At 35.8% G+C, this 25,318-nt stretch overlaps 1 protein-coding gene and 1 pseudogene across 1 annotated transcript in view; both read left to right on the top strand.

Moving 5' to 3' along the window:
* Positions 1-24,112, top strand: part of DYNC2H1 (dynein cytoplasmic 2 heavy chain 1) — a 279,710-nt gene extending 255,598 nt beyond the window's left edge. Inside the window, exons 88-89 of the mRNA XM_045556812.1 lie at positions 5,823-5,939; positions 23,644-24,112. Coding sequence (XP_045412768.1) covers positions 5,823-5,939; positions 23,644-23,802 — 276 coding nt within the window. The 3' untranslated portion in view covers positions 23,803-24,112. The remainder of the gene's footprint in view (positions 1-5,822; positions 5,940-23,643) is intronic.
* Positions 2,624-3,661, top strand: LOC123641118 (annotated as a pseudogene).
* Positions 24,113-25,318: the final 1,206 nt, after the last annotated feature.

Raw genomic sequence — 25,318 nt, 5'->3', positions numbered from 1 at the left:
ATCCTGAATGTGGCCCTCTAAAATTTCCTCACTACTATTACTGATTTATTATTTTTTTAAAATAGCAGTTGTGAAACTTAGTACTGGAGTATCTATAAATCAGCACCCTTTCAGCCTGCGTGTTAGATCTTCCCAAGGCTGTGAGAGGAGTGCCCTAGCAACACTTCAGGTGCTCAGTAGCCACATGTGGCTAGTGGGTGCCATATTGGACACTCTAGATAAAGAAGTTAATTTGCTAGAAAAATGTAAATATCCTTTGGTCTTCAAGATTTTTTTCAATAATGTTTAATATTTTCTATGATTACATACTTCTAACAAATACAGAAGGAGAGAGAACAGTAAAATGAATCTACATATTCAAGGATTTTAAGTTTAGAAACATTCCTCCTTTTTCTCTGTATTGTTTTTGCTAAAGCACATTTCAGGCATCATTTTATTTTACCCCTCCAAGGTTCTGAATGTGTTCCTTACAAAAAATAAATAAATAAATATTTTCTTAAACATAATGTTTAATCATAGATACCAAAATTAACAATTCCTTAGAATCACTTAATATTCAGTCCATAACAATATTTACCAGATTGTCTGAAAGGGAAGTCTTTTCAATGGTTTGTTTGAACCAGGGTCAAAATAAGATGCTCACATTGCATTTGGTTATGTGCTGATCCTATTCTTTTTATTTTATACCACTATTTACAGGAACTGGGTCACTTCTATAGAATTATGTACATTCTTATAGCATTAACTTTTGTACCTGTGTCCCACATTTATTACAAATGGAAGTTAGTTCCAGTGGTCTGATTAGATGCATGTTTTTGACAGGGAAGGGCGAATACTTCATAGGTGGCACCATGTGCTTCACTTTATGTCATGAGGCACACAATGTGTTATTTTCCTGTTTCTAGTAATACTAAGATGGATTCATGTGTACAGGTGGTGACAACCTGATTCCTCATGTAAAGTTCCCCATCATTCTTGCATCTTACAGTTTTAACCATTAATGCTTATTGCTTGATTCCCTAATAACTGTTAAATAACTGAGAAATAACTGTTAAACTCTCAATAATGAATATAAAAAGACATTGTAGGAACCCAAAGACCACAAGGTCCTACCCACTGACAGAGCCTCAGTAAAAGAAGTATTGAAACGTGTACTTCTGCAAAAAGAGAAACCAGAGAGAAAGCAAAAGCAAATACTAAAAACAATAGTGAACCCCAAAATTAACAAAATAATTTTAATAATTTAACTTAAATATTGACTATAAAATATAACTATTATAGGTTCAAATTAAAAATCTAAACAGTAATAATTAGATTAGAAATAACATGCTAAAATTCATGTCATGTTCAGTACTAAATATAAGTATTAGAAAACTTTATACTTAGTTATGCATTTAAAATATATAAATACCTAAAATAGGCATACTATCCATGGCACAAATGGAGGAAAAATTAAGGAAAAAAAGATAGTAAAGAGAAAAAAAATGTAACTCCAAATATATGACTAATAACAAAAATGTAAACCTATTAGCCCCTAATTAAGAGATAGAAATTATCAGATTAGGAAAATAAAATCTACTTATATGCTGCTTAAAGGTATACATCTAAATTATGACCGCACAGATAATTTAAGAATAAAGAAAAGGAAATGAAAGAACTAAATAGTGAAAAAGTTAATCATGTTCAAACTTTCCCAAAATCTGAAAGTATTTTTTTTTTTAAACTGTGGTACAAATTTATGTTTCAGTTAGCATTTGCTCAAACCACCCCAAACTTAGTGGCTTAAAACAATAACAACTGATTATTTTCTCACAACTCCATGGTTTGCCTGGGCAGCTTCTCTGCTGATTTACTCAGACTCACTCTGCAGCTGCATTGGTCATTGATACTGGAAGGTACATGATGGCCTCACTCACGAATCTGCACTGGGTCACCTTAGTTCTCCTTCACATGGCCCTCATACTCCAGTAGACTAGAAGAGCTTCCTTATGTGGTAGTCTCAGTGCAGCATTCCAAGAAGGCAAAGCCCTAGCTTTAGAAGTTGCTTGAAGTTCCTCTACTATATTCTATTGGTCAAAGCAAGTTACAAGACAAACCCAAATTCAAGGGGATAGAAAAGAAATTCTACCTCCTAATGGTAGAAGCAGCAAAAATTATGTTGCAAAGGGATGTGCATACTATGATGGGAAGAATTTTTGGCCATATTTTGTACGCTGTCACATTACTATCAAGCTATGGCCATGAGACAGTATGGTATTGGCATGGAGAAAGAGACTAATGTAACACAATAGGAAGTCCAAGAACAAATTTTTGCCTTTAGGGAAACTTGGCACGTGACAAAAGTGGCAGTTGTCATAAATTACAGGAATGGAAGGACTGTTTGATAAATGATTTTGAAACAATTGCTTACTCAGAAAATAATATTTGACCCATACTTTGTATCATAAATAAAAATTGATTCTGAAGTTTTAAAAAAGCAACGTTACAGAAACTTTTTGAAAAAGACTTATTAATAGAAACGAAAATACAGAAAATATATTTACTCAGAATTTCTTAAGACACAAAAAAGTAAAAGTCTTAAAAGGAAAAAGCTGATAAAATTTGCTGCCCTGAAATTAAAAAGACACCATGAAAAGTAAAAATACACAGACTGGGAAAAGATACTAACATCTTGCCGTGCTACCCAGAGAGGAGTCTACAAGGGCATTATTCTGGCTTCATCGTTGTTAAAGGGAAACTTCCACAATGTCTGCAGCCCTTGATGTCTCGCAAATGAAGGAGGAGGATGTCCTCAAATTCCTTGCAGCAGGAACCCAGTTAGGTGGCACCAACCTTGACTTCCAAATAGAACAGTACATCTGCAAAAGGAAAAGTGATGGCATCTGCATCATAAATCTGAAGACCTGGGAGAAGCCTCTGTTGGCAGCAAGTGCCATTGCTGCCACTGAAAGCCCTGCTCAAGTCAGTGTCATATCCTCCAGCAATACTGGCCAGCAAGCTGTGTGAAGTTTGCTGCTGCTACGGGAGCCACTCCTAGTGCTGGTAGCTTCGCTCTTGGAACCTTCACTAACCAGATCCAGGCAGCATTCTGGGAGCCGTGTCTTCTGATGGTTACCGATCCCAGGGCTGACCACCAGTGTCTCACAGAGGCATCTTACATTGTCCTGCCTACCATTGCTCTGTGTAACATAGATTCTCCTCTGCATTATGTGGACACCACCATCCCATGCAACAACAAGGGAGCTCACTCAGTGGGTCTGATGTAGTAGATGCTGGCCCAGGAAGTTCTCCGCATGCATGGCACCATCTCCCATGAACACCCTGATCTCTACTTCTACAGAGATCCTGAAGAGATTGAAAAGGAAGAACTGGCTGCTGCTGAAAAATCTGTGACCAGGGAGGAATTTCAGAGTGAATGGACTGCTCCGGCTGCTGAGTTTACTGCTACTCAACCTGAGGTTGCAGACTGGTCTGAAGGCATGCAGGTGCCCTCTGTGCCTATTTAGAACTTCCCCACTGAAGGCTGGCTCAGCCTGCCATGGAAAACTTGTCTGCAGCTCCCACTGCTCAAGACACTGAATGGGTAGGAAAAACCACTGAATGGTCTCTACCTGTTCCACAGGCTCTTAAACAAGATAGAAGTAAGGCTGATGGAAAATAAACATCAGTTTCTAAAAAAAAAAAAAAAAAAAAATTCATAGTGAATAACTGACAAAAGATTAGAGCTTAAAACATATGGAGAACTTTTACAAATCAATCTTTAAAAAAAAAAATCCCATAGTGGGGAAAAAGGGAAGGTGGGCAAAGGATTTTAATAGGATACTTATATGAAGAAGGAACCTGAATGGCTAATAAACATAAGGAAAAGTACTTGTTCTCGCTAGTAATTTGGAAAATGAAATTAAGGCCAAAATTTGATTCCATTTCATGCTCATCAGATTGGCAAAATGTTTTTAACTCTCAAGAGACTAAGTATTGGCAAGGTTGTAAAATAATGGAAATTCTTATACATGACAAGTAGTAGTACAGATTGGTAGAATTACTTTGGAGAACAATTTGCCAAGATTAAGTAAAATTGAGAATGAGCATAGCCTCCAACCTAGTAATTTCATCTCTGTACCTAGAGAAATTCATGCAAATGTGTATAAGGAGGCACATACCATAATGTTTATTGCAGTGTTTTTTTAATAATAGTAAACAATTGGAAATAACAAATATTCATTAACAGATAATAATGTATTATATATCAATAAAATGAAAAATTGTATAGCTGTTAGAAATGAAAGATCAAAATGGATGTATCTTAAAACCAATGATGAGGGAAAAGAATAGGTTGCATGTTACCTTTTTTTTTTTTTTGAGACAGAGTCTCACTCTTTTGCCCTGGCTAGAGTGCCGTGCCATCAGCCTAGCTCACAGCAACCTCAAACTCCTGGGCTTAAGCAATCCTTCTGCCCCAGCCTCCCGAGGAGCTGGGACTACAGGCATGTGCCACCATGCCCGGGTAATTTTTTTTCTATATAGATTTTTAGCTGTCCAAATCATTTCTTTCTATTTTTAGTAGAGACGGGGTCTCGCTCTTGCCCAGACTGGTCTCGAAATCCTGACCTCGAGCGATCCTCCCGCCTCGGCCTCCCAGAGTGCTAGGATTACAGGTGTGAGCCACCAAGCCCGGCCTGCATGTTATCTTTTACATACAGTTTGGAAACATGAAAACAATACTATTTTTTATGGATACACATACGTATTTAGCAATTATATAAAAGTAAATTCAGGCCAAAATTTTTTAGAAACTCTTAAAATGACCTGTACTTTACATCAGTGGTATAGCAGAAAGAATATTAAATTTAAGTATTAATAGTTCTATTTTTATCCTAGCTCTTTCACTAACAAAGTTATCTTTTCCATGTAACAGCAGCCTTAGAGAAATGGTGATTCAAAGCTATTTGTTAAGACATACACTCCCAGCACCTCCATTCCCTAACCATAATAGAGCTGAAAATTAACTCTTCCAACTTAAATTGTTCTCTTAACCCTAAATTCTATAATTCTTTCATTTAATATGTTAAAACTTGAAGATAATATATAATATTTATAAGCTTATTTATTGTACCAAGTTCAAATTCTGAGAATATAGATGTGGCTCTGAAAGCAAAACATTCGAAGATCTAGGAATGTAAAATACTGACTCTGTTGCCTTTAGAGAGAGTAGATTAACACTGGAGAAAGTAAGAGAATGAACACTTTCAAAGAAGATATATGAAGCTAATCTTACCAAAGCACGGTATTTTCATTTTCAGAGTTTCTTAAATTTATGCTAAGGTTACCATAGAGAAAGACATTCCTTCTCTTTTTTTCTTCTTTCAGCCCTGCATTGCATGTCAAGAATTTTTTGCATTAAACTTTCTGAACTTTGTTCTATTCTTTAAAAGATGTCAGAATTCCAAGCAGGGTACCAATTTGCTCTCTAATTTTTCCTTTCTTCCCTCCCTTTTGGAGAAAGAATAGTTTTCTGGCTTTAATCGCTACATTTCTATTAATCTAATCTCAAGGCATCTGTGGTTATATAACTGATGACATTTGTAAGTATTTAATTCTAAAAATATTTACTAAAAATGAGAGTTCATTTTTAAAAGTTTACAGTGAACACTGGTCCAGGTCTTACCTTCTTTACTCTCAAATAAAATAGCATAATCTTGGTTTTCATTGGCATACTTAGCCACAATGGAAAGTATTGCTTTTGTTCCTAAGATATAATACAATAACTACTGACATTTCAGACATTAATACATATTTTAATGATTTATGTGTTTCCATGGCAGATCAGTGGCCTATTATTGGAAGGATGCAGTTTTGATGGAAATCGACTTTCTGAAAATCAGCATGATTCTCCTACTGTGTCATCAGTTCTTCCTTGTTTTATGGGCTGGATTCCACAGGTAATACATTTTTTTTAACAGGCACAAATCTTAATGTCATCATTTGCCCTTAGATTGTATCTTCTCAGTAAGATATTTTTGGCTTGTGTATTTTTTGTTTTCTAATCTCACCTGCATTTAAACAAATTTGCAGCCAAAATGTTTTATCCTTTATAATTTTTAAGATGTATAGAACATTTTAAAACCTTCATTTTGCTGTAGTTTTGTTGTGTAACATAGTTTTAATTTCTAAAGAATTTATAGCCTGGTAAGGAAAAAGCCTTTAATGATAAGAACTACCATGTGTTGTGTTCCTCTTATTGTTAGCAATATGTTCCAGGTACCTTATATTCTTTACCTCAGATACTCCTCAGAGCAGTTGTGCAGGGAAGTATATTATTATTCCCATTTAAAAATAAGGAAACGTGCTCACAGTGGTTAACTTACGACAATTAGGCACACAGAAAGTGACAGAATCAAGATGTTAATGCATATCTGGCCTTATATCACACCAGTCAGTATGCTTCATCTGGCAGATGAAAAAACAATCAAAGCTTTTTCAATAATTGTACTTGAAGCATATATGCCTTTAAAATAGGACACAGGTATAGATGAAACATAACTTTCTTAATGAAGTTTAAGAATGTAAGTATAAATACATGTGAATAAACTTTAAAGTTTTGTTCCTATATCTAATGAGCAACAAGACTATTTCATGTATTGCTCACTACAAGAAAATTCTCTTTATAAAATAAAAATCAAAAGCATCAGAGTATTTATTTTTTTGGAAAAACTAATAGACCAGGCACAGTGGTTCATGCCTATAATTCCAGCACTTTGGGAGACCAAGGGGGGAAGATCACTTGAGAGCAGGAGTTCAATACCAGCCTGGGCACAACATAATGAGACCTGTCTCCACAAAAAAAAAAAAAAATTAGCCGGGTATTGTGGCACATGCCTGTAGTCCCAGCTACTCAGGAGGCTGAGGGTGGGAGGATCGTTTGAGCCCAGGAGTTTGAGGTTGCAATGAGCTATAATCACTGCTGCACTCCAGGCTGGGTAACAGAGTGAGATCCTGTCTCTAAAGAACATAAATAAATAAACCTAAGAATGCTGCAACAGTAAATAGCAATTATTGCTCAGAGATCTACAAGAGTATCCTCTGACCTAAAAAGCATACATTGCTGTGAAACTTCCTTTTCTTTTTTATCCATCGGCTTCACTTTCTCCAAAATTAGAGTGGCTATCAGGTTAAACCAGGTTGTATGAATCTTTGTTTTACTTCAATCTTATTATAAGACATTATAATCTTGAAATTATAAGAAATTTCTATCAAAAGTTGGTAAATTATGGATTACACATATTTTGCTCTTAGGAGTATGAACCAAACTGAAAGTTACAAACAAAAGTTACAGTTGGAATTTCCCAACAGTTGTAATATAACATATAAAGTTGTTTATAACAGATAAAGTCTAATGAATGCAAATCATGTGACATGCTAATTCTCTGGAAAATAAAACTAAAATCTATCTAATGACCTGGAGGGGGGAAAAAAGTAGGACAAGTATAAATTGGTTCACTTAAGGAGAAACTGCAGCAAGAAAATAGAGCTTGGAGAGTAACTATCTAGGAATAAATGTAGAAGAAAATGACCTAGAGCAATACCCACATAATTGACCACACACCGAACACAAATTGGGAATGCAGTGCTGTTATGGACAAAGCCAGTCTCTTACTGGGTTGTATGAAAATCGGTGTGACTTTATTTTGCAATATTTTACTTCATGTATCATTTCTATCCAGTTTCATCATACTTTAAAAAACTCAGGATTAGAAAAGCTAAAAATAATTTGAAAAATAGCTCATTTGAAGAAAAGTAAAATGAATTGTGTATTTAGCCTATAAAAGACATGACTAAAAGGTAATGTGATTTTTTTTTACTATTTTGATATAAGGGATTTTTCCCATAGGCTTTTTCACATTTTTATGAAATGTAATGGAAGGATTTATTGGCACTTCTCCACCTTTTTCCCTTCCTTTACAGTGAGCCTCCTTTTCCTTATAATCCTACTACTTTCAGAATGTCCTTCCCACATCAGTTTGGAAGGAAAGAATGTGAGACATATTGTTAAGTGTTTCAGAACACACAATTTTGGAGTGCAGCAGACCTAAATTCCCATCCCAGATCCCAAGCTTATGAACCAGGTGCTTTAGGCAAGGTACCTAACCTCACTGAGCCAGTTTCCTCATTTGAAAATGGAGATAATGATTTTTCTATAGGACCATATTGAGGATTAAATATGTCCTTATGTGTGTAGAGTACCCCCAGTGTAGTACCTCACATATGGTAAGCCTCATTTATTGTATTGTCAATATTTTAAAATGTTTTTATAATAGTATAATAATCTTTTTTCATATAGCGCTTTACAGTTTAGGACAAATTCAAAAAAGGAGACAAAGCATTCCAGATAGAAAGGGCAGCATATGTAAACTCATGGAAGTATGAAAGAACTTAAGTTATTCTGGGAACTACAAGTAGAATATACCTGGAATACATGGTTCATATGGAAGAGTGGGTAGGGGATGTGGTCAGAATAGAAGGCCAAGACCAAACTTGATAAGCCGAGTAGCCATGCCAAGTTTAGACCACCACCCTATGGTCAGTGGAAAGCCAAACAGGAATGTAGTAAGATCAGATTTTTAGTTTCAGAAAATTGGTCTAGCAGTGAGATAGTGGATAATAGATTGCACAGGGTAAAATACAATTATACTTACCTTTCATAGCAATCCTCTGAGTTTGGTAGAGCAGGTTTTCTGTTTTGCTAATGAAGGAACAGAATCAGTAAGTTAAGTGATTTATGAGTTTCCGTGGTTGCATTAGTGTTTGAATAATAATCAGCATTTATTTGTACTGATTTTGTACCAAGCACAGTGCCAGTTGTTTAAAATACAAGATATTTAAGCCTTGTAGAAATTTTTGAAATAGTTTAAAATAAAGATGGTAATCCCTAAGAAAACTGAGGTTTAAAAGATTAAGTAACTTGCCCAAGATTACATAGTTAATAGGTAGGCAACTAAGGTTCAAATCCAGGTATCTCTCTTAAACCTTACGCCTAATACTGAGCGACCTTAATGGTATAAACTGGGTTTGGAAAACTATAGCCTATGGGCCAGATCCAATATGTTGCTTGTTTTTATACAGCCCATGAACTAAGAATGGCTTTCACCTGTCTAAAAAGCTGAAAAATGCAAAAGAATAGTATTCCATGACATGTAAAAATTCTATGAAGTTCAAGTTTCAGTGTCCGTAAATGAAGTTTTATTTAGAGAACAGCCATGCCCATTTGTGTACATATTGTCATGGCTGCTTTCAGGCTACAATGGCAGAGTTGAGTACTTGTGCCAGAGACCACATGGCTTATGAAATCCTAAGATATTTACTCTCTGGCTCTTTATAAAAAAAAATTTCTGATCCAGTATAAACTCTCCATCTCCTGCTCAGATTAAAGTCTTTTAAGAAAGTTTTTTTTTAGAGCGACTATAACTGTTTTTTATAAGTTTTATAGAATTTGGAGTGGAACAGGAACATTAACATTTTAACACATTTCTATTAGGAGAGAAGAAACCAGTGTAAAATCAAAAGAAGCATCATAAATTTATATAAGCCAGTAAAAAGAGTTACTTTTGCCATTTACTGCTATAGCTGCTTTGTTGCAGAAAGTGCAGAATTCTTTAATAAGCTTGAATGAAATAATACAGTTAACGACTTTGGTGACTAAACTTTTTTAGGCCAGAAGGAGATTTTTTCACAAATTATTTCCACAATATTATCTGACACCCAATAGCCCCAAATAGCTTCATTCCAGCAAACCCTGGCATTTGCACACCATCGCTTTGAAGTAGGCTGCACCTTCATTGTTCAAAGAAGAACATTTTAGATTACAGAAAATGGAAAAACTTCTTTGACATTGTTTTAATATGTGGCTATACTTAAAAGGATATCAGCAACAAATTCTAAGATTTTCATTGGGGTGGGGGGATGCTCTATAGCTTCTATTTTTAATGCAGTGTACATTGTGAATAACAAAACGAAGTACAAATTTAAGGAAAATTGAAAATAACTAAAATGCCAGTTAACTGTTTCCTAGTGTTTCTGTTTATCATTATGCATACTAAGATAATGTTAATATAACTGACATACCATTCATTCATTATGCAGATTGTTAAAGTTATTCCAATTCCAAATATGTCCCTAGGGGATTTTACCCCCAAAAGCACTAACTTTTGCCAAAGCATTTTCCAACATGTTTCTGTACATTATTCCAGGATAATCCTTTGTGAAAAATTGTTCAAACAAATTTAATAAACACAGTATTCCCTCCCCTTGAAAATTCTTGTATTAAAAGCTCTGAAACAGGATCCACACCTCTCACCTCTCACAAAAATCAACCCATGATAGATGGCAGACTTAAACCTAAGGCATGAAACCATAAGAATTCTAGAAGAAAATGTTGGACCAACTCTTATAGACATCGGACTAGGTAAAGAATTTATGAAGAAGACCCCAAAAGCAATCACAGCATCAACAAAAATAAATAAATGGGACCTGATCAAATTAAAAAGCTTCTGCACAGCCAAAGAAACTATCACGAGAGTGAATACATAACCTACAGAAAGGGAGAAAATATCTTCATGCTATACATTCGATAAAGGGCTGATAACTAGAATCTGTATAGAACTCAGGAAAATCAACAAGAAAAAAATCAAACAACCCCATTAAAAAGTGGGCAAAGGACATGAACAGAAACTTTTCAAAAGAAGATAGACTAATGGCCAAGAAACATGAAAAAATGTTCAACATCTCTAATCATTAGAGAAATGCAAATCAAAACCACAATGAGATATCACTTATCCCCGGTGAGAATGGCTTTTATCAAAAAGTCCCAAAACAACAAATGTTGGAGGGGATGTGGAGAGATAGGAACACTCATACACTGCTGGTGGGACTGCAAACTAGTACAACCTCTGTGGAAAGTAGTATGGAGATACCTCAAAAAACTAAAAGTAGAACCTACCACTTGATCTAGCAATCCCACTACTGGGTATCTCCCCAAAGGAAAAAAAGACATTCTATAAAAAAGACATCTGCACTCGAATGTTTATAGCAGCACAATTCACAATTGCAAAGATGTGGAAACAACCCAGGTGCCCATCAATAAATGGTGGATTAACAAAATGCTGTATATGTATACCATGGAATACTACTCAGCCACTGAAAAATTATGAACTACCTATCGTATTATCCTGGATGGAGCTGGAGCCCATTCTTCTAAGTGAAGTATCACAAGAATGGAAAAACAAACACCACATGTACTCACCATTAAATTGGCACTAATTGATCAACACTAATGTGCACATATGGGAAGTAACATTCATTGGCGTCAGGCAGGTGGTGGGGGAGGAGGGGATGGGTAAATCCACACCTAAGGGATATGGTGTGTGCTGTCTGGGGGATAGGCATGCTTGTTGGGGATGGTACAAAGGCAATTTATGAAACCAAAGCGTTTGTACTCCCATAATAGTCTGAAATAAAAATAGTTAATTAAAAAAAAAGCTCTGAGAAGTCCCAAAAATTACCTACCACACAACCTTTTCGTGCACTTACACCCTAGCCTCCATCAGGATCTTGTATTCCACATAATGAGATTTGGGAAACACTGCTTTTATGATGTAGATCAGCCTCCCGTGATGCCCTGTTTGGGTGTTCCCCAGAAAGTCAGTTTGCCTTTGTCCTGCCCTTCCAGTAAACATGCTACTTAGGGTTATCAGCCCCACAGTGACACAGTAGTTCTGAACCAGAATGATCCCCAAGAGCCTAGACCTTCCAACACCACAATTAACAATTCAACTTTAGAAAAATTGTATTCCTAGGGATAATATAACTATAAAACTATTCCATAACCCACTCAGGGAAACAGTCATTACTTTATATTACTTTTTATAGATCAAATTATCATCTTGTATATCAGAAGATATATATTAAATGCTCTGCCTTGTATACACTCTGGTTTAAAAATAATAAATATTTAAGCAGTCTTTTCTGTGACAGATTTTTCCTCAAGGACTTGTTATGAAAATAATGCTGTTAACATTGTATTATTGAAAAAAATGAGGGAAGTATCTCTCTTCCAAAATACATTTTGAAAGGTAGCTAGACATTCTTGACAGAACAAAGTCTTTCAAAATATTTATTCATTGGTGGCAAGTTGTTTTGTTCCCTGTTTTGAGATTTTTTCCCCCACAGTTGCATTACTAAATCATGCCACTTACACATACATTAAAAGCTCTGATTTCCTAACTTCTCCTTTTCATTGACTTGATTCATAAACATTCAGAAAGCATATGTTTAGAGTAAGTTGGACTATGCATAAACTGATGAGAAATGCATTTTTTACCTTCATATGTGTTTTATAATGAAGTTGAATTAAAATTGGCCCAGTAATTAACACAAGTAATCTAGTAATTCTGTTTTCATTGTGCTTTAGTTTTTTTATGTTTTATTTTATTTTGTTGCTTCCTTTCGTTTGTTGGCTAAGTGATATCTAATAAAATTGTCACCCCCTTATGTGTGGTTTCAGTTACCCACAGTCTACTATGGTCAGAAAATAAATGAATACAGTATAATAAAATATTTTGAGAGAGAGAAGCCATATTCACATAATTTTTCTTATGGTATATTGTAATAACTGTTCTATTTTGTTATCAGTTATTTTTGTTAATCTCTTACTATGCCTAATTTATAAATTAAACTTTATCATACTTATGTATGTATAGGAAGAAACAGTATATATAGGGTTCGGTAGCATCTGTGGTTTCTGGCATCCACTGGGGGTTTTGGAACATATTTCCCATGGTTAAGGAGGAACTACCGTATCACCATTTTGCCTTTCTAAACTGCATTGTCTTCTTTCAAATATTAGTGTATTGCTTGCTATTTGTAGAATGTGTATACTTTTAAGTTTCTTTGCCTGGAGCATGAGAAGTTAATTTTGTTTTGAGATATGCAGGCTTTTCTTGGACAACTTAGGGAAGCAGAAAAATTTTGCAAGATGCTTGTTCACATAAACTAATTTTTATCTATAAAAAGGTAATTGGTTTAAATAAATATAAAATTTCAAATTTTAGCCTCATTATTGAACTGAGCTAACTGGACCAGATTTCTCTTTTAATAATGGCATGATATATGAACACATTAATCACTTTAGTCATAATTACAGATTTTTAATTATTAAATTTTAGTTACACAAAACTTTGTTTACATGTAATATAATATGAATTATTTGAAGTCTTCCTAATATATCTCCTTTTTTGCATTAATTAAACACAGTATATTTGTTAATAGTTATTAATAAAATTTTAGTTTCATCCAAATATTTCAGTCCAGCAGGTTCTTATGCTTTGCCTGTTAAACATATTAGGGAGGAAATTGGGTCACAAGAATTTAATTCAGTTAAGCAATATTCATGGATCTACATGGACAAAGTATTGTGCTAATAGTGAGAATGACCATTTATTTATTGGTGACTTAAGAGCAAATCCATTTAACATTTTTACAGAAGTAATAACATCTACCACTTACGAGATTTTGAGAAGTAATGAGCGAAATATCAAGAAACTACTGTGGTTCTTTGCTTTAAAACAAACAAACAAAGCCTACAACTAAAAGCAGATTTGGAAGGATTTTGAATATGTATACAAAAACTAGTAAATTGTTAATGAATTTGCAAAGAATCAATATTGCATTACGTTTCTAATTTAAAGAGAAATTTTCTTCATATTAAAATAGAGATATAGAGAAAATCTCCTGACTAGAAAGAAATAGCATTGTAAAACATTTCTATATACTGTTTCATTATTTATCATAGAACTGATAGAAAGCAAAGCAAATATCAGGTGGCAGAAAAATATAATTTAAGACCTTTCCTGGAATTAAAAATAGGCATTCATAGATCACTTAAGTTCAGCAAATACATAATGTTTGTCTGCTCTTTGCTAAGTAATTTAGAGGCACCACCAGAAAAACACCTATGCTAGGCTATTACCTTTAAGATTGGCCAAGGAATTATAACAATTACAGTAATTTCCAAATCCTAAAGCTTTGCCATTTAAGCAGAATTGGACAAGAGGAAAGTGATTAGTCAGTGACTAACCATTGTTAAAAATTCTCTTTACTCCAAATGCTACATGTTATTCTCAGGCCCAACTCAGGATTCAGTCTCTCCATGAATCCTTGTTTGGTTAACATATCCCAGTGTAGTATTTTATTTTGATTTTTTTTTAAACATACATTTTTTTCCAAAACTTATATTCTAGATATTTGGTAGGTGTATATTTTGCGTGCTGATCTAAATTTTAAGCTTCAAAGATTTTTTCTATTTGTATATATATTGAAATGCTTAGCCTTTATAATTCTAGATACATTACCATATAATATACTATTAAATGAATGGTTGAATAACTGACAGGATCATCAAACAGATCATTAGGCAGATTCAGGACTATTTTTTTTTAAATCTATTTGGGGGATTATTCTACATAAGAATGAATTTTATTATATATAAATCAGGTTAAGATTTAAGAATGTTAGGAATGAATGATTTTTCAAAGTGAGTTACTGATTTATATCAAGGACCAGAATAGTCAGAACAGTAGTTTCAGAGACAGGATCAAGATGGCTGACAAGACACAGGTAGTCTGTGCCTCCTCCCCAGAGAGGAACCAGAATAGTAAGCAGATTTTCACATTTTGAACAGATCATCTAGGATTCACCTGAGCTGAATTTGGGCTGATGCAGCTCTACCCAGCCAAGGAGGGACAAGGGAGCCCAAGCTCTCCTGCACACACACCAGACGATTCCCACCACCCTTCTGCAGACTGTAGTGAGACTGAGATGCAAGCAGACAGCACTCCTGCCAGCATCTTGCCCATTCTGTTTGCCTGGAAGGAGCCCCACACTCTCTAGTCATAGGCCGAAGGTGCCATATTGGGAGTTTAAAGCTGGGCAGTCTAGGAAGGAATGTGGAGACAGGGACCTCCCCTCCTATAACCACCCAATGCTGTGGACATAGCCACTTCTGCTCCCAAGCAGAGTGCGGGTGAGCTGCAGAAGGCTTGCAGCAGGGGATACACCCCCAATGGTACTTTGGTCACTGTGCGCAGCTTCTGCATGGAGGGTGAGGCTCATTTTCCTCCCTTCACAGATAGGCAGTGTTTTTGCAGCTGTCCCGACCTAGAAATCTCAGCCCCTGAATCTCTACATTGCTGTATCCACAACCAATGCTCCCTAGCACCCACTCAGACCTCAGCAGCCTTGGGGGACTGAGTGTGTCCAGGAGAACTGTGGGTCTCCAGGTGCTTGGGCATTCAGGGCAGACTGCTTCCAGCTAAGTGGAGAATGAAAGATGCCAGAGGGCCTCTTAGGACAAAAGGAACCAGGAAACCAACTCCCCACTATTCGGTGGCTTCCATCCCTCCTTCCCTCCTCTGCTCACTGCTACCAAGGCAGCTGTGGTTGTTTCTGCTTGGGACTGGTGAAGATTCCACAGGGGGACATTAAGCCAGGGCACTTGGGAGCAGCTGCCCTGCCTCTAACGAAGCACCTATCATACCCAGCATTCCACAGAATTTAAGTGCACTCCCTTCCCTCAAAAAAGCCACAAGTGCTTTCATGTTCCCTAAGGACTAAAGCAACTGCTTCTGCAGAGGGAGGGCAGAGCTAGCAGTCCTCTCCCCAGAGCTGCCTATCTTTTCTGGGAGGAGCCTGCCTTCCCTGGAGACAAGTCCCTGGCATCAACACACTTCCTCTGCCAGAACGTATCAACCACAGCCACTCTGGTAACCCTGCACACAGTGGGTTGAGCTGCCCACGTCACCTCTGCTACAGCTGGGTCAGTGTGGGAGCTGGGAATCTGTGCACTTTTGTGCCCTCAAAGGACAAAGACTACTGTCAATGCTGAGAGAGGAGGGTGAAAGCAGCACACAGCTGCCTACTTCTGCTAATCTTGTCAAGAGGGGCTCACCCCTTCTATCACAGGCTCACAGTGTATCCACCCTTCTCTTGCCTAAGCATTGTTCCATAGCAGGAGGTCGCCCTACCCTGTCTATCACAGCTGAACTCAGGGAGGCTTGAGGGCAAGTGTGCCACCCCAATCTCAACCTAGTCTACCCAGGACTCAAGCACACCATCCAGGGACGTGGGATCTGTTAGGGATTACCTAGCTTAGAGTCTACCACCACTGGCATCTGAACACTCTCCCAGGTGTCTAAGGTTGAACTGACTCAAATCGCCAGCAACACTGCAGTGGGTACCTACCTGCACAAGCTAAAAGGCAGTATGCCTCCCCCTGTCAACACTGAGCAACAGAGTTCCCAGAAGAGAACAGGTGAACTGCAAAGCTATCTCTATTGAGCTGAGGGATGAGGTTCTATATGAGAAAGAACCAGCATAAAAACGCTGGCAATATGAAAAAAAAAAAAAAAAAGGCTCTCTCAACACCCACAAAGGATCACACTTACTCTCCAGCAATGGACTCCAACCAAAAGGAAATTTTTGAAATGTCAGATATGGAATTAAAATATGGATCGCAAGTAAGCTCATTGGGATCCATGAGAAAGATGAAAACCAACACAAAGATAACAACAACAAAAAAATTCAGAGACAGATAATTTTAAAAAACCCAGAACTTCTGAAAATATAAAAGAGTCATTGACAGAATCTCAAAACACAGTGAAAAGTCTTAATAACACATTAAGCCAAGCAGAAGAAAGAATTTTAGAGTTGAAGACAGGCTTTTGAAATAACCCCGTCAGTGAAAAATGAAGAAAAAAGAATCAAGAGAAATGAACAAAATCTTCAAGAAATATGGGATTATATAAAATGCTCTAAGATAAGAAACATGGATATCCCTGAGGGAGAAGAAGAAAAAGCATGAAAAACCTATTTGAGGGAATAATGGGGGAATACTTCCTTGGTCATACTAGAGATTTAGACATCAAGATAAAAAAGATCAACAAACTCCTGGAAGAATTATTCCAAATAGGACATCACCAAGGCACATAGTCAACAGTCAAGCCAAAGTCAAAACTAAGGAGGAAATCCTACAAGCTATGAGTGAAAGCATCAAGTAATTTACAAAGGAAAACCCATCAAATTAACAGCAGACTTCTCAACTGAAACCTTATAAGCCAGAAGGTATTGGGGTCCCATATTTAGTGTTATTAAACAGAGTAACTGTTAGCCAAGAATTTTGTATCCTGCAAAACTAAGTTTCATAAGCGAAGGAGAAATAAAATCTTTCCCAGACAAGCAAACACTAAGGAAATTTGTCACCACTAATCCTGCCCAACAAGAAATGCTCAAAAGTGCTCTAAACACTGAGGAGAGTGGTCAATACTCAGTAGGGTAAAAACAGTCAAAAGTGAAAACTCACAGCTCTTATAGGAGTAACACAAGGGAGAATAAATACACAGCAACTGGGTAACAGTCAGCGTGATTACTGGAAGAGTATCTCACCAATATTAACATTGAATATAAATGGTCTAAATGGCCCACTTAAAAGATACAAATTAACAGAATGGATTAAAAAAATACAACCCAACAGCCGGCATGGTTGCTCACACCTGTAATCCTAACACTGGGAGGCCGAGGCAGGAGGATTGCTTGAGATCAGGAGTTCAAAACCAGCCTGAGCAAGAGTGAGACCCCATCTCTACCAAAAATAGAAAACAATAGCTGGACTTGGTGGCCTGTGCCTGTAGTCCCAGCTACTCAGGAGGCTGAGGCAGGAGGATTGCTTGAACCCAGGAGTTTGAGGCTGTAGTGAGCTATGATGATGCTACTGCTCTCTAGCCAGGGCAACAGAGCGAGACTCTGTCTCACCACACACACACACACACACACACACACACACACACACACACACACACCCCTCTCAAATATCTGCTGTCTCCAGGAAACCCTTTAGCTTGTGAAGAGTCACATAGACTTAAGGTAAAGGGGTAGAAAAATATCTTCCATGCACACAGAGATCACAAGCAGGCAGTAGTAGCTATTCTCATATCAGATAAAACAAACTTTAAATCAAGAACAGTGAAAAAAAAAACACATTATATAATGATAAAGAGATCAATTCAGTAAGAAGATATAACAATCCTAAATATATATGCACCTAACACTGGACCTCCAGACTCATAAAAGAAGTACTACTAGACCTAAGAAATGAAATGAAGAGCAACATAATAATAGTGGGGGACTTCGACACTCCACTTACAGAACTGGGCAGAGCACTGAGGTAGAAAATCAACAAACACTGGACTTAAGTAGGACCATATAACAAATCTAGCAAACATTTACTTATCATTTTATGCAAAAAACTACAGAATTCCTCTCATTAGCACATGGGACATCTTCCAAGACAAACCATATATCACCTCACAAAACAAGTCTCACAAATTTTCAAAAACTCAAATTGTACTGTATATCTTTTCAAGCCACATTGGAATAAAACTAGATATCAATTCAAAGAGGAACTCTAAAAACTATACAAAGGTACATGTAACTTAACCTACTGCTGAATGATCTTTAAGTCAACACCAAAATCAAAATGGAAATCAAAATTGGCACTAACTGATCAACACTGTGGTGCTCACACAGTAGTAATATTCTCCAGGACTTAGTGGGGTGGAAGGGGGTAAACTCACAACTAATGGACATGGTGTGCATTGTAGAGGGGAAGGGCAAGCCTCTAAACCTCACTTGGGTGAGGCAAAATCATGAAATGTAACCAGAACGTTTGTATCCTCATAATATCCTGAAATAAAAAAAAAATTTTTTTGAACTAAATGACAATGGCAACATAAGCTACCAAAGTCTCTGGAATACAGGAAAAGTAGTGCTCTGAGGGAATTTCATAGCACTAAATGCGTATATCAAAAAGACAGAAATAACACAAATTAACAACCTAATGTCACACCTCACAGAACTAGAAAAAGAACAACCAAACCCACAGCTAGCAAAAGAAAAGAAATAACAAAGATCAGAGCAAAACTAAATGAAATAAAAACCAAAAACAATACAAAGGATCAATGAAACAAAAACTTATTTCTTTGAATAAACAAAATCAACAGGCCACTGGCTAGATTAACCAAGAAAAGAAGAGAGAAGATTCACATTATCTCAATCATAAATGAGAAAGGAGACATTACAACTGATACCACAGACATACAAAATATCATCTAAGACTACTATGAATACCTCTATGCACACAAACTAGAATATCTAGAGGAAATGGATAAATTTTTGGAAACACATGACCTCCCAATCTTGAATGAAGAAGAAACAGAAATCCTGAACAGACCAATAACGAGTAGCAAGATTGAATCTGTAATAAGAAATATCCCAACAAAGAAAAGCCCAGGACCAGATGGATCACAGCTGAATTCTACCAGACCTACAAAGAACTGGAACCTCTTCTACTGAAACTGTTCCATAACATAGAGAAAGAGGGAATCCTCCCTGACTCACTGTACAAAGCCAGTATCACCCTGATACAAAAGCCAAGAAAGGATACAACAAAAAAGAAAACTACAGACTAGTATCCCTGATGAATATAGATGCAAAAACCCTCAAAAAAAATACTAAGCATAGCAAATCCAACAGAACATCAAAACCATAATTCACCACAATCAAGTGGCTTTTAGCCCAGGGAATGCAAGGATGGTTCAACATATGCAAATCAATAAATGTGATTCACCACATAAACAGAATTAAAAACAGAAACCATATGATCCTCTCAATAGATGCAAAAAAAGCATTTGCTAAAATCCAGCACTGCTTCATGATAAAAACCCTTAAACTAGGCATAAGGGAACATACCTCAAAATAATAAAAGCCATATATGACAGACCCACAGCCAACATCATACTGAATGGGGAAAAGTTGAGCGTATTCCCCCTGAGTACTGGAACAAGACAAGGGTACCCATTGCCGCGACTTCTATTCAACATAATACTAGCAGTCCTAGCTAGAGCAATCAGGCAAGAGAAATAAAGGGCATCCAAATGGGAAAAGAGGAAGTCAAACTATCCCTGTTTGCTGATGATATGGTCTTATACCTAGAAAATCCTAAAGATTCCTCCAGAAGACTCCTAGAATTGGTAAATGAATTCAGTAAAGTCTTACATTACAAAACCAACAGATACAAATCTGTAGCATATTTATACACTGATAACAACCAAGCTGAGAATCAAATCAAGAACTCAATTCCATTTATAATAGCTACAAAAATAAATAAAATACCTCAGAATATACTTAACCAAGGAGTTGAAAGATCTCTATGAGGAGAACTACGAAACACTGATGAAAGAAATCATAGGTGACACAAGCAAATGGAAAAGTCTCATGCTCATGGATTGGTAGAATCAACACTGTTAATATGTCCATACTGCCCAAAGTAATCTACAGATTCAGTACAATTCCTATCAAAATACCAATGTCATTTTTCACAGAATTAGAAAACATATCCCTAAAATTCATATGGAACCAATAAAAAGCCCAAATAGCCAAAGCAATCCTGGGTAAAAAAAGAGCAAAAAACTAGAGGCATATTACCCTACTTCAATTTATACTACAAGGCAGTAGTAAACAAAACAGCATGGAACTGGTATAAAAGTAGACACACATAGACCAATGGAACAGAATAGAGAAGCCAGAAATAAAGCCAGATACCTACAACCAACTGATCTTTAACAAAGTCAATAAAGGCATACCCTAGGTTAAGGATGCCCTTTTCAATAAATGGTGCTGGGAAAATTGGATAGTCTCCTGCAGAATAATGAAACTGGATCCTATCTCTCACTATATACAAAAGTTAACTCAAGATGGAGTAAAAACTTAAATGTAAGACCTGACATTATACAAATATTAGAAGAAGATCTAAGAAAAAACTGTCCTCAACATTAGCCTAGGTAGAGAATTTATAACGTAAGATCCCAAAAGCAAATACAAAAAAAAAAAATTAATAAGTGGGACTTAATTAAACTAAAAAGCTTCTGTACAGCAAAAGAGATGATCAATAAACAGACAACCTACAGAATGGCAGAAAATATTCACAAGTTATACATCTGACAAAGGACCAATATCTAGAATCTACAAAGAACTCAAATCAGCAAGATAAAACCAAAGAACCCTATTAAAAAGTGGGCCAAAGACATGAACAGCCATTTTTCAAAAGAAGAGAAACAAATGACCTGCAAACATATGAAAAAATGCTTAACATCACTAATCACTAGGGAAATGTAGATTAAAACCACAATGAGACACCACCTTACCCCCATCAAATGGCCATTAACAAAAAGTCAAAAGAATGATAAATGCTTATGCAGATGTAGTGAAAAGGGAACGCTTCTACATTGTTTGCAGGAATGTAAATTAGTACAACCTCTATGGAGAACAGTATGGAGATTTCTCAAAGAACTAAAAGTAGATCTACCATTCAATCTAGCCATCCCACTATTGGGGATCTACTCAAAGGAAGAGAAGCCATTTTATAAGAGATAGCTGCATCCATATGTTTATTGCAGCACAATTCACAATTGCAAAGATATGGAGCCAACCCAAATGCTCACCAATGGATGAGTGAATATAGAAAATCTAGTGTGTGTATGTATACACACACACACACACACACACACACACACACACCCACACACCATGGAATACTACTCAGCCATCAAAAGGAATGAAATACTGTCTTTTGCAGGAAATTGGATGGAACTGGAGGCCATTATTCTAAGTGAACCAACCCAGAAACCAAAAACCAAATACTACATGTTCTCACTTATAAGTGGGAGGTGGAGGGTATGAGATGAAAAATTACCTGTTGGATACAATGTATACTATTTACATGACAGGTATATTACAAGCCTAGGCTTTTCCAGTGCATAATTCAGCCATGTAATAAAAAAACCACCTGTACTCCCAAATCTATTTAAATAAAAAAGAAAATATACAAAAAAATCACTTGTAGTTCCCTTGTTAAAGATAATCATGTAAAATGATGTTGGACTTTCCTTCCAATGATATTTTTGTGGAAACAGTGAATAAAACTAAGAAGTTTGGTAATTAAAAGAAAAAAAGAACCATAGTTTCCTGTGTGTGTTGGGGGGTGGGGGATTGGAAAAAAATGGAAATTTCAAATAATGCCCACTTAGGTTTAAAAATATTTTAGTTTTTCCATGAAGCAAAAATATTTAATTTCTATCATAGTACCATCCAAGACTTGTAGATGCTAAAAAGCTAGGATTTCTTTTTCTAGTTGATTTGAGAATTAGTAGGGAGTAAAGAAAAGGCAGTCCAAAGAATTAGAGATATGTGGATAAATAATACTTATATTTGAGCTCTTACATACATCATCTGATTCTTTTGACATCCTGTAAGGTGGGCAAGTGTCATTTGTTCATTTATATTAATAATAGGGAAACTAATGCTTGGAGGGCAACCTATTTAGGGTCAGGAGCTCCTAGACAAGTATTCTAGAGCCAGAAAATGATTTATTTCCATCAATGCTATTATTGTCTTCTATTTGAAAAGTAACAGAATGACAGAGTCTTTAACTGCTAATATTCATATGCCAAAATGTTTTTTCAACTTTACTATCTATGACAACTTTGCTACTTCCTAAGAAGGTTAACCCTGGGTAAATTCTGTGGGCTTCTGATTCATCACTTGTAATATTCTAGCTTACATGGGTCTAGCTTGTCTCTTAACTTCCATTCCACCTCAAAAAAATAAATCATAATAATGTGTTGAATAAAATCATATAAGTAAAAACACTAATCCTAAGTTTGAATTGTAAATACCATTATGAACTCTTGATGTTTTTCTTTTAAAAATACATATTTCTAAGCCCCAATCCCTGAAAAATCCTAGAATGAAAATGATTATTCCTACCACCCAAATTATGGTCTCTAATACCTACTCTTTTGAAAGGAACCAGGGATCATCAGCATAGAGTAATGACTAATTTGATTTCTGGAGCAGGATGTATACAAAATGAGCTTGTAACACTTGACATACTAACTAGAAAGGCAAGGAAGCTTAAGATAACTAGGGACATACCAGAACACAGGAGCCAACTGAAAAATCAGAATACAAGCAACAGAGGAACATGATACCATGGGAATGTAACCAACGAAAGTCAGAATGTGGCAGACTCTTTGATATGTTTCTTCAGCAAACAAATTGCTAGGAAAAATTTATTTCAGAAACTTAAGAGACATATCAACAAATTGCAAAATGTGAGCTTTATTTTAGCAATAATTCTAAGAAAAAATATTTTAAACATTATGCGATATTTGGATAAATGGTATTAGGAAATTTTTTCATGGTGATAGTATTATTTATAGATGAACATTTATAAGATGTGGTTCAAAATACTCCAATATTTGGGGCTGGGGGAAGTTGTGAATGAAACACAATAGGCCATGAGTTAATAATTATTGCAGCAGGATGATAGAGGTTTATTATATTAGTATTCATTTAAAAGATTTCATAATAAAATGTTAAACTATTGGGGAGGTTTTGTGTTTGTTTCTTTGGTTATCTAGTAATCTGCTTCATTTTAGTATATTGCTATATTTTAAAACAAATTTTTTTTTTTTTAAACAGAGTGCATATGGCCCATATTCTCCTGATGAGAGCATCTCTTTGCCTGTTTACACAAGTGCTGAAAGGGATCGTGTGGTTACCAATATCGATGTTCCATGTGGGGGCAACCAAGACCAGTGGATTCAGTGTGGAGCAGCTCTGTTTCTAAGAAACCAGTAGAACCTCCTGACAACAAAGGCTGTCTCAGCAAAATGAAACATTTATTGTTTAAGATTTAAACAAAATATGTGGTCAGTCTACATTTGAAATGTTTGTTCAAAACGATAGCATATAGTTACCCTGTGTTATTGATCTCATTGGATTTTTAATGTATAACTGTGTAACTTTTAAATAACTTAATGGAGTTAATGTTCAAATGGAGTATGCCTATGGTAACATTAAATCTTTCTGTGAGGATGTTCACTTTTTCAGTGGCTCAAAAATTTGTTTTAGGTAAGAGGTTTAAAATGGTGTATTAATAAATATTTTGAGTATCATTTTTGCATCAAGGTTATTTAATATAAGATCATTAATTTTTTTAGGCTCCCATGGTTTTAAATATAAACACTCTTTTTAAAAATCGAAAATTATATTTTAAAATTATAATGAATGTCTAATTCATTATATTTATAATTATAAATTATATAACTAATATCTTAAGGTAATAAATAAGAAGACTAATTCAGACAAGACAATAATGGAAGCATAAATTCTGATTAAACATTCATCTTTTTTGTATTTTTTTATTCTTTATATGGGCTACTATTTCAGCTCTACAAGCATAGAGCATGAATATGACTTTTTTCTAAATAAGCAATTAGAAAACAAAATATTTCAGAAAAGTGGTAGCATCCTAAAAGAATAACTTTTTTAACTTAAGTATTTATTACATAGATTTAAAATAGTAAATACTCCCCTTTTTACTTTTTATGATTATCTTGTACCTTGGAGTTTATAAAATACTGTACATAGCTTATCTCTTCATTTTCTAAATTTGAAGTCAATATTATTTTTCACAAATGAGGAAATTGAGTCCTAGAAATTACATGACTTGCCCAAGATTATCCATATAATATTTTTATATTTTGTATTACTTATTGGTTAAGGTAGCCTAAACAACAGAAACAAATTGCCCCCCAAATCTTAATACATACAAGGTTATGTCTTACTCAAGTAACAGTTCAGAGTAGGTGTTTAGTTTTATGGGTCAGTTCTCTTCCCCATAATCACAGGAACAGAGAATGATGTCAGTCCTGCCATCTGAAACATATGGCTTTCAAGGAGGTACTGACATCCCAGTCAGCTAGAAAGGGAAAAGCATGGACGAGTACACGTAGAAGGTTTTTGTGGGCCTTGCCTGGAAATGCCACATATCATTGATGTTTATATTCCACTAGAGAGAACTTAATTACATGGCTATGCCTGATTTCTAGGGTGGCTAGGAAATGTAGTCAACTGGGTGCTCAAAGAAGGGCAGCATGGAGGAGTTAGCTAGCTCTCTCTGCCTCATCCCCATCCCGTGAAAAATCTGAATCCATTTACAGAAATGCATTCAGTACAATGGCATAAAATTACTTAAAAAGAGTAAAGAAGCATAGGTCTTTAATTGCTCTTCTGACTCCAAACTTCGTGCTTGTGAATTTTAGCACTTATAGTCAGCAGAATAAGCCAGATACTGGCCAAATTCCAAGAATAC

This window comes from Lemur catta, chromosome 7 (assembly GCF_020740605.2).
Source record: "Lemur catta isolate mLemCat1 chromosome 7, mLemCat1.pri, whole genome shotgun sequence".
NCBI lineage: Eukaryota > Metazoa > Chordata > Mammalia > Primates > Lemuridae > Lemur > Lemur catta.
Note: the sequence above shows the minus strand (reverse complement) of the source record. Positions and strands in the feature narration are given on the sequence as shown.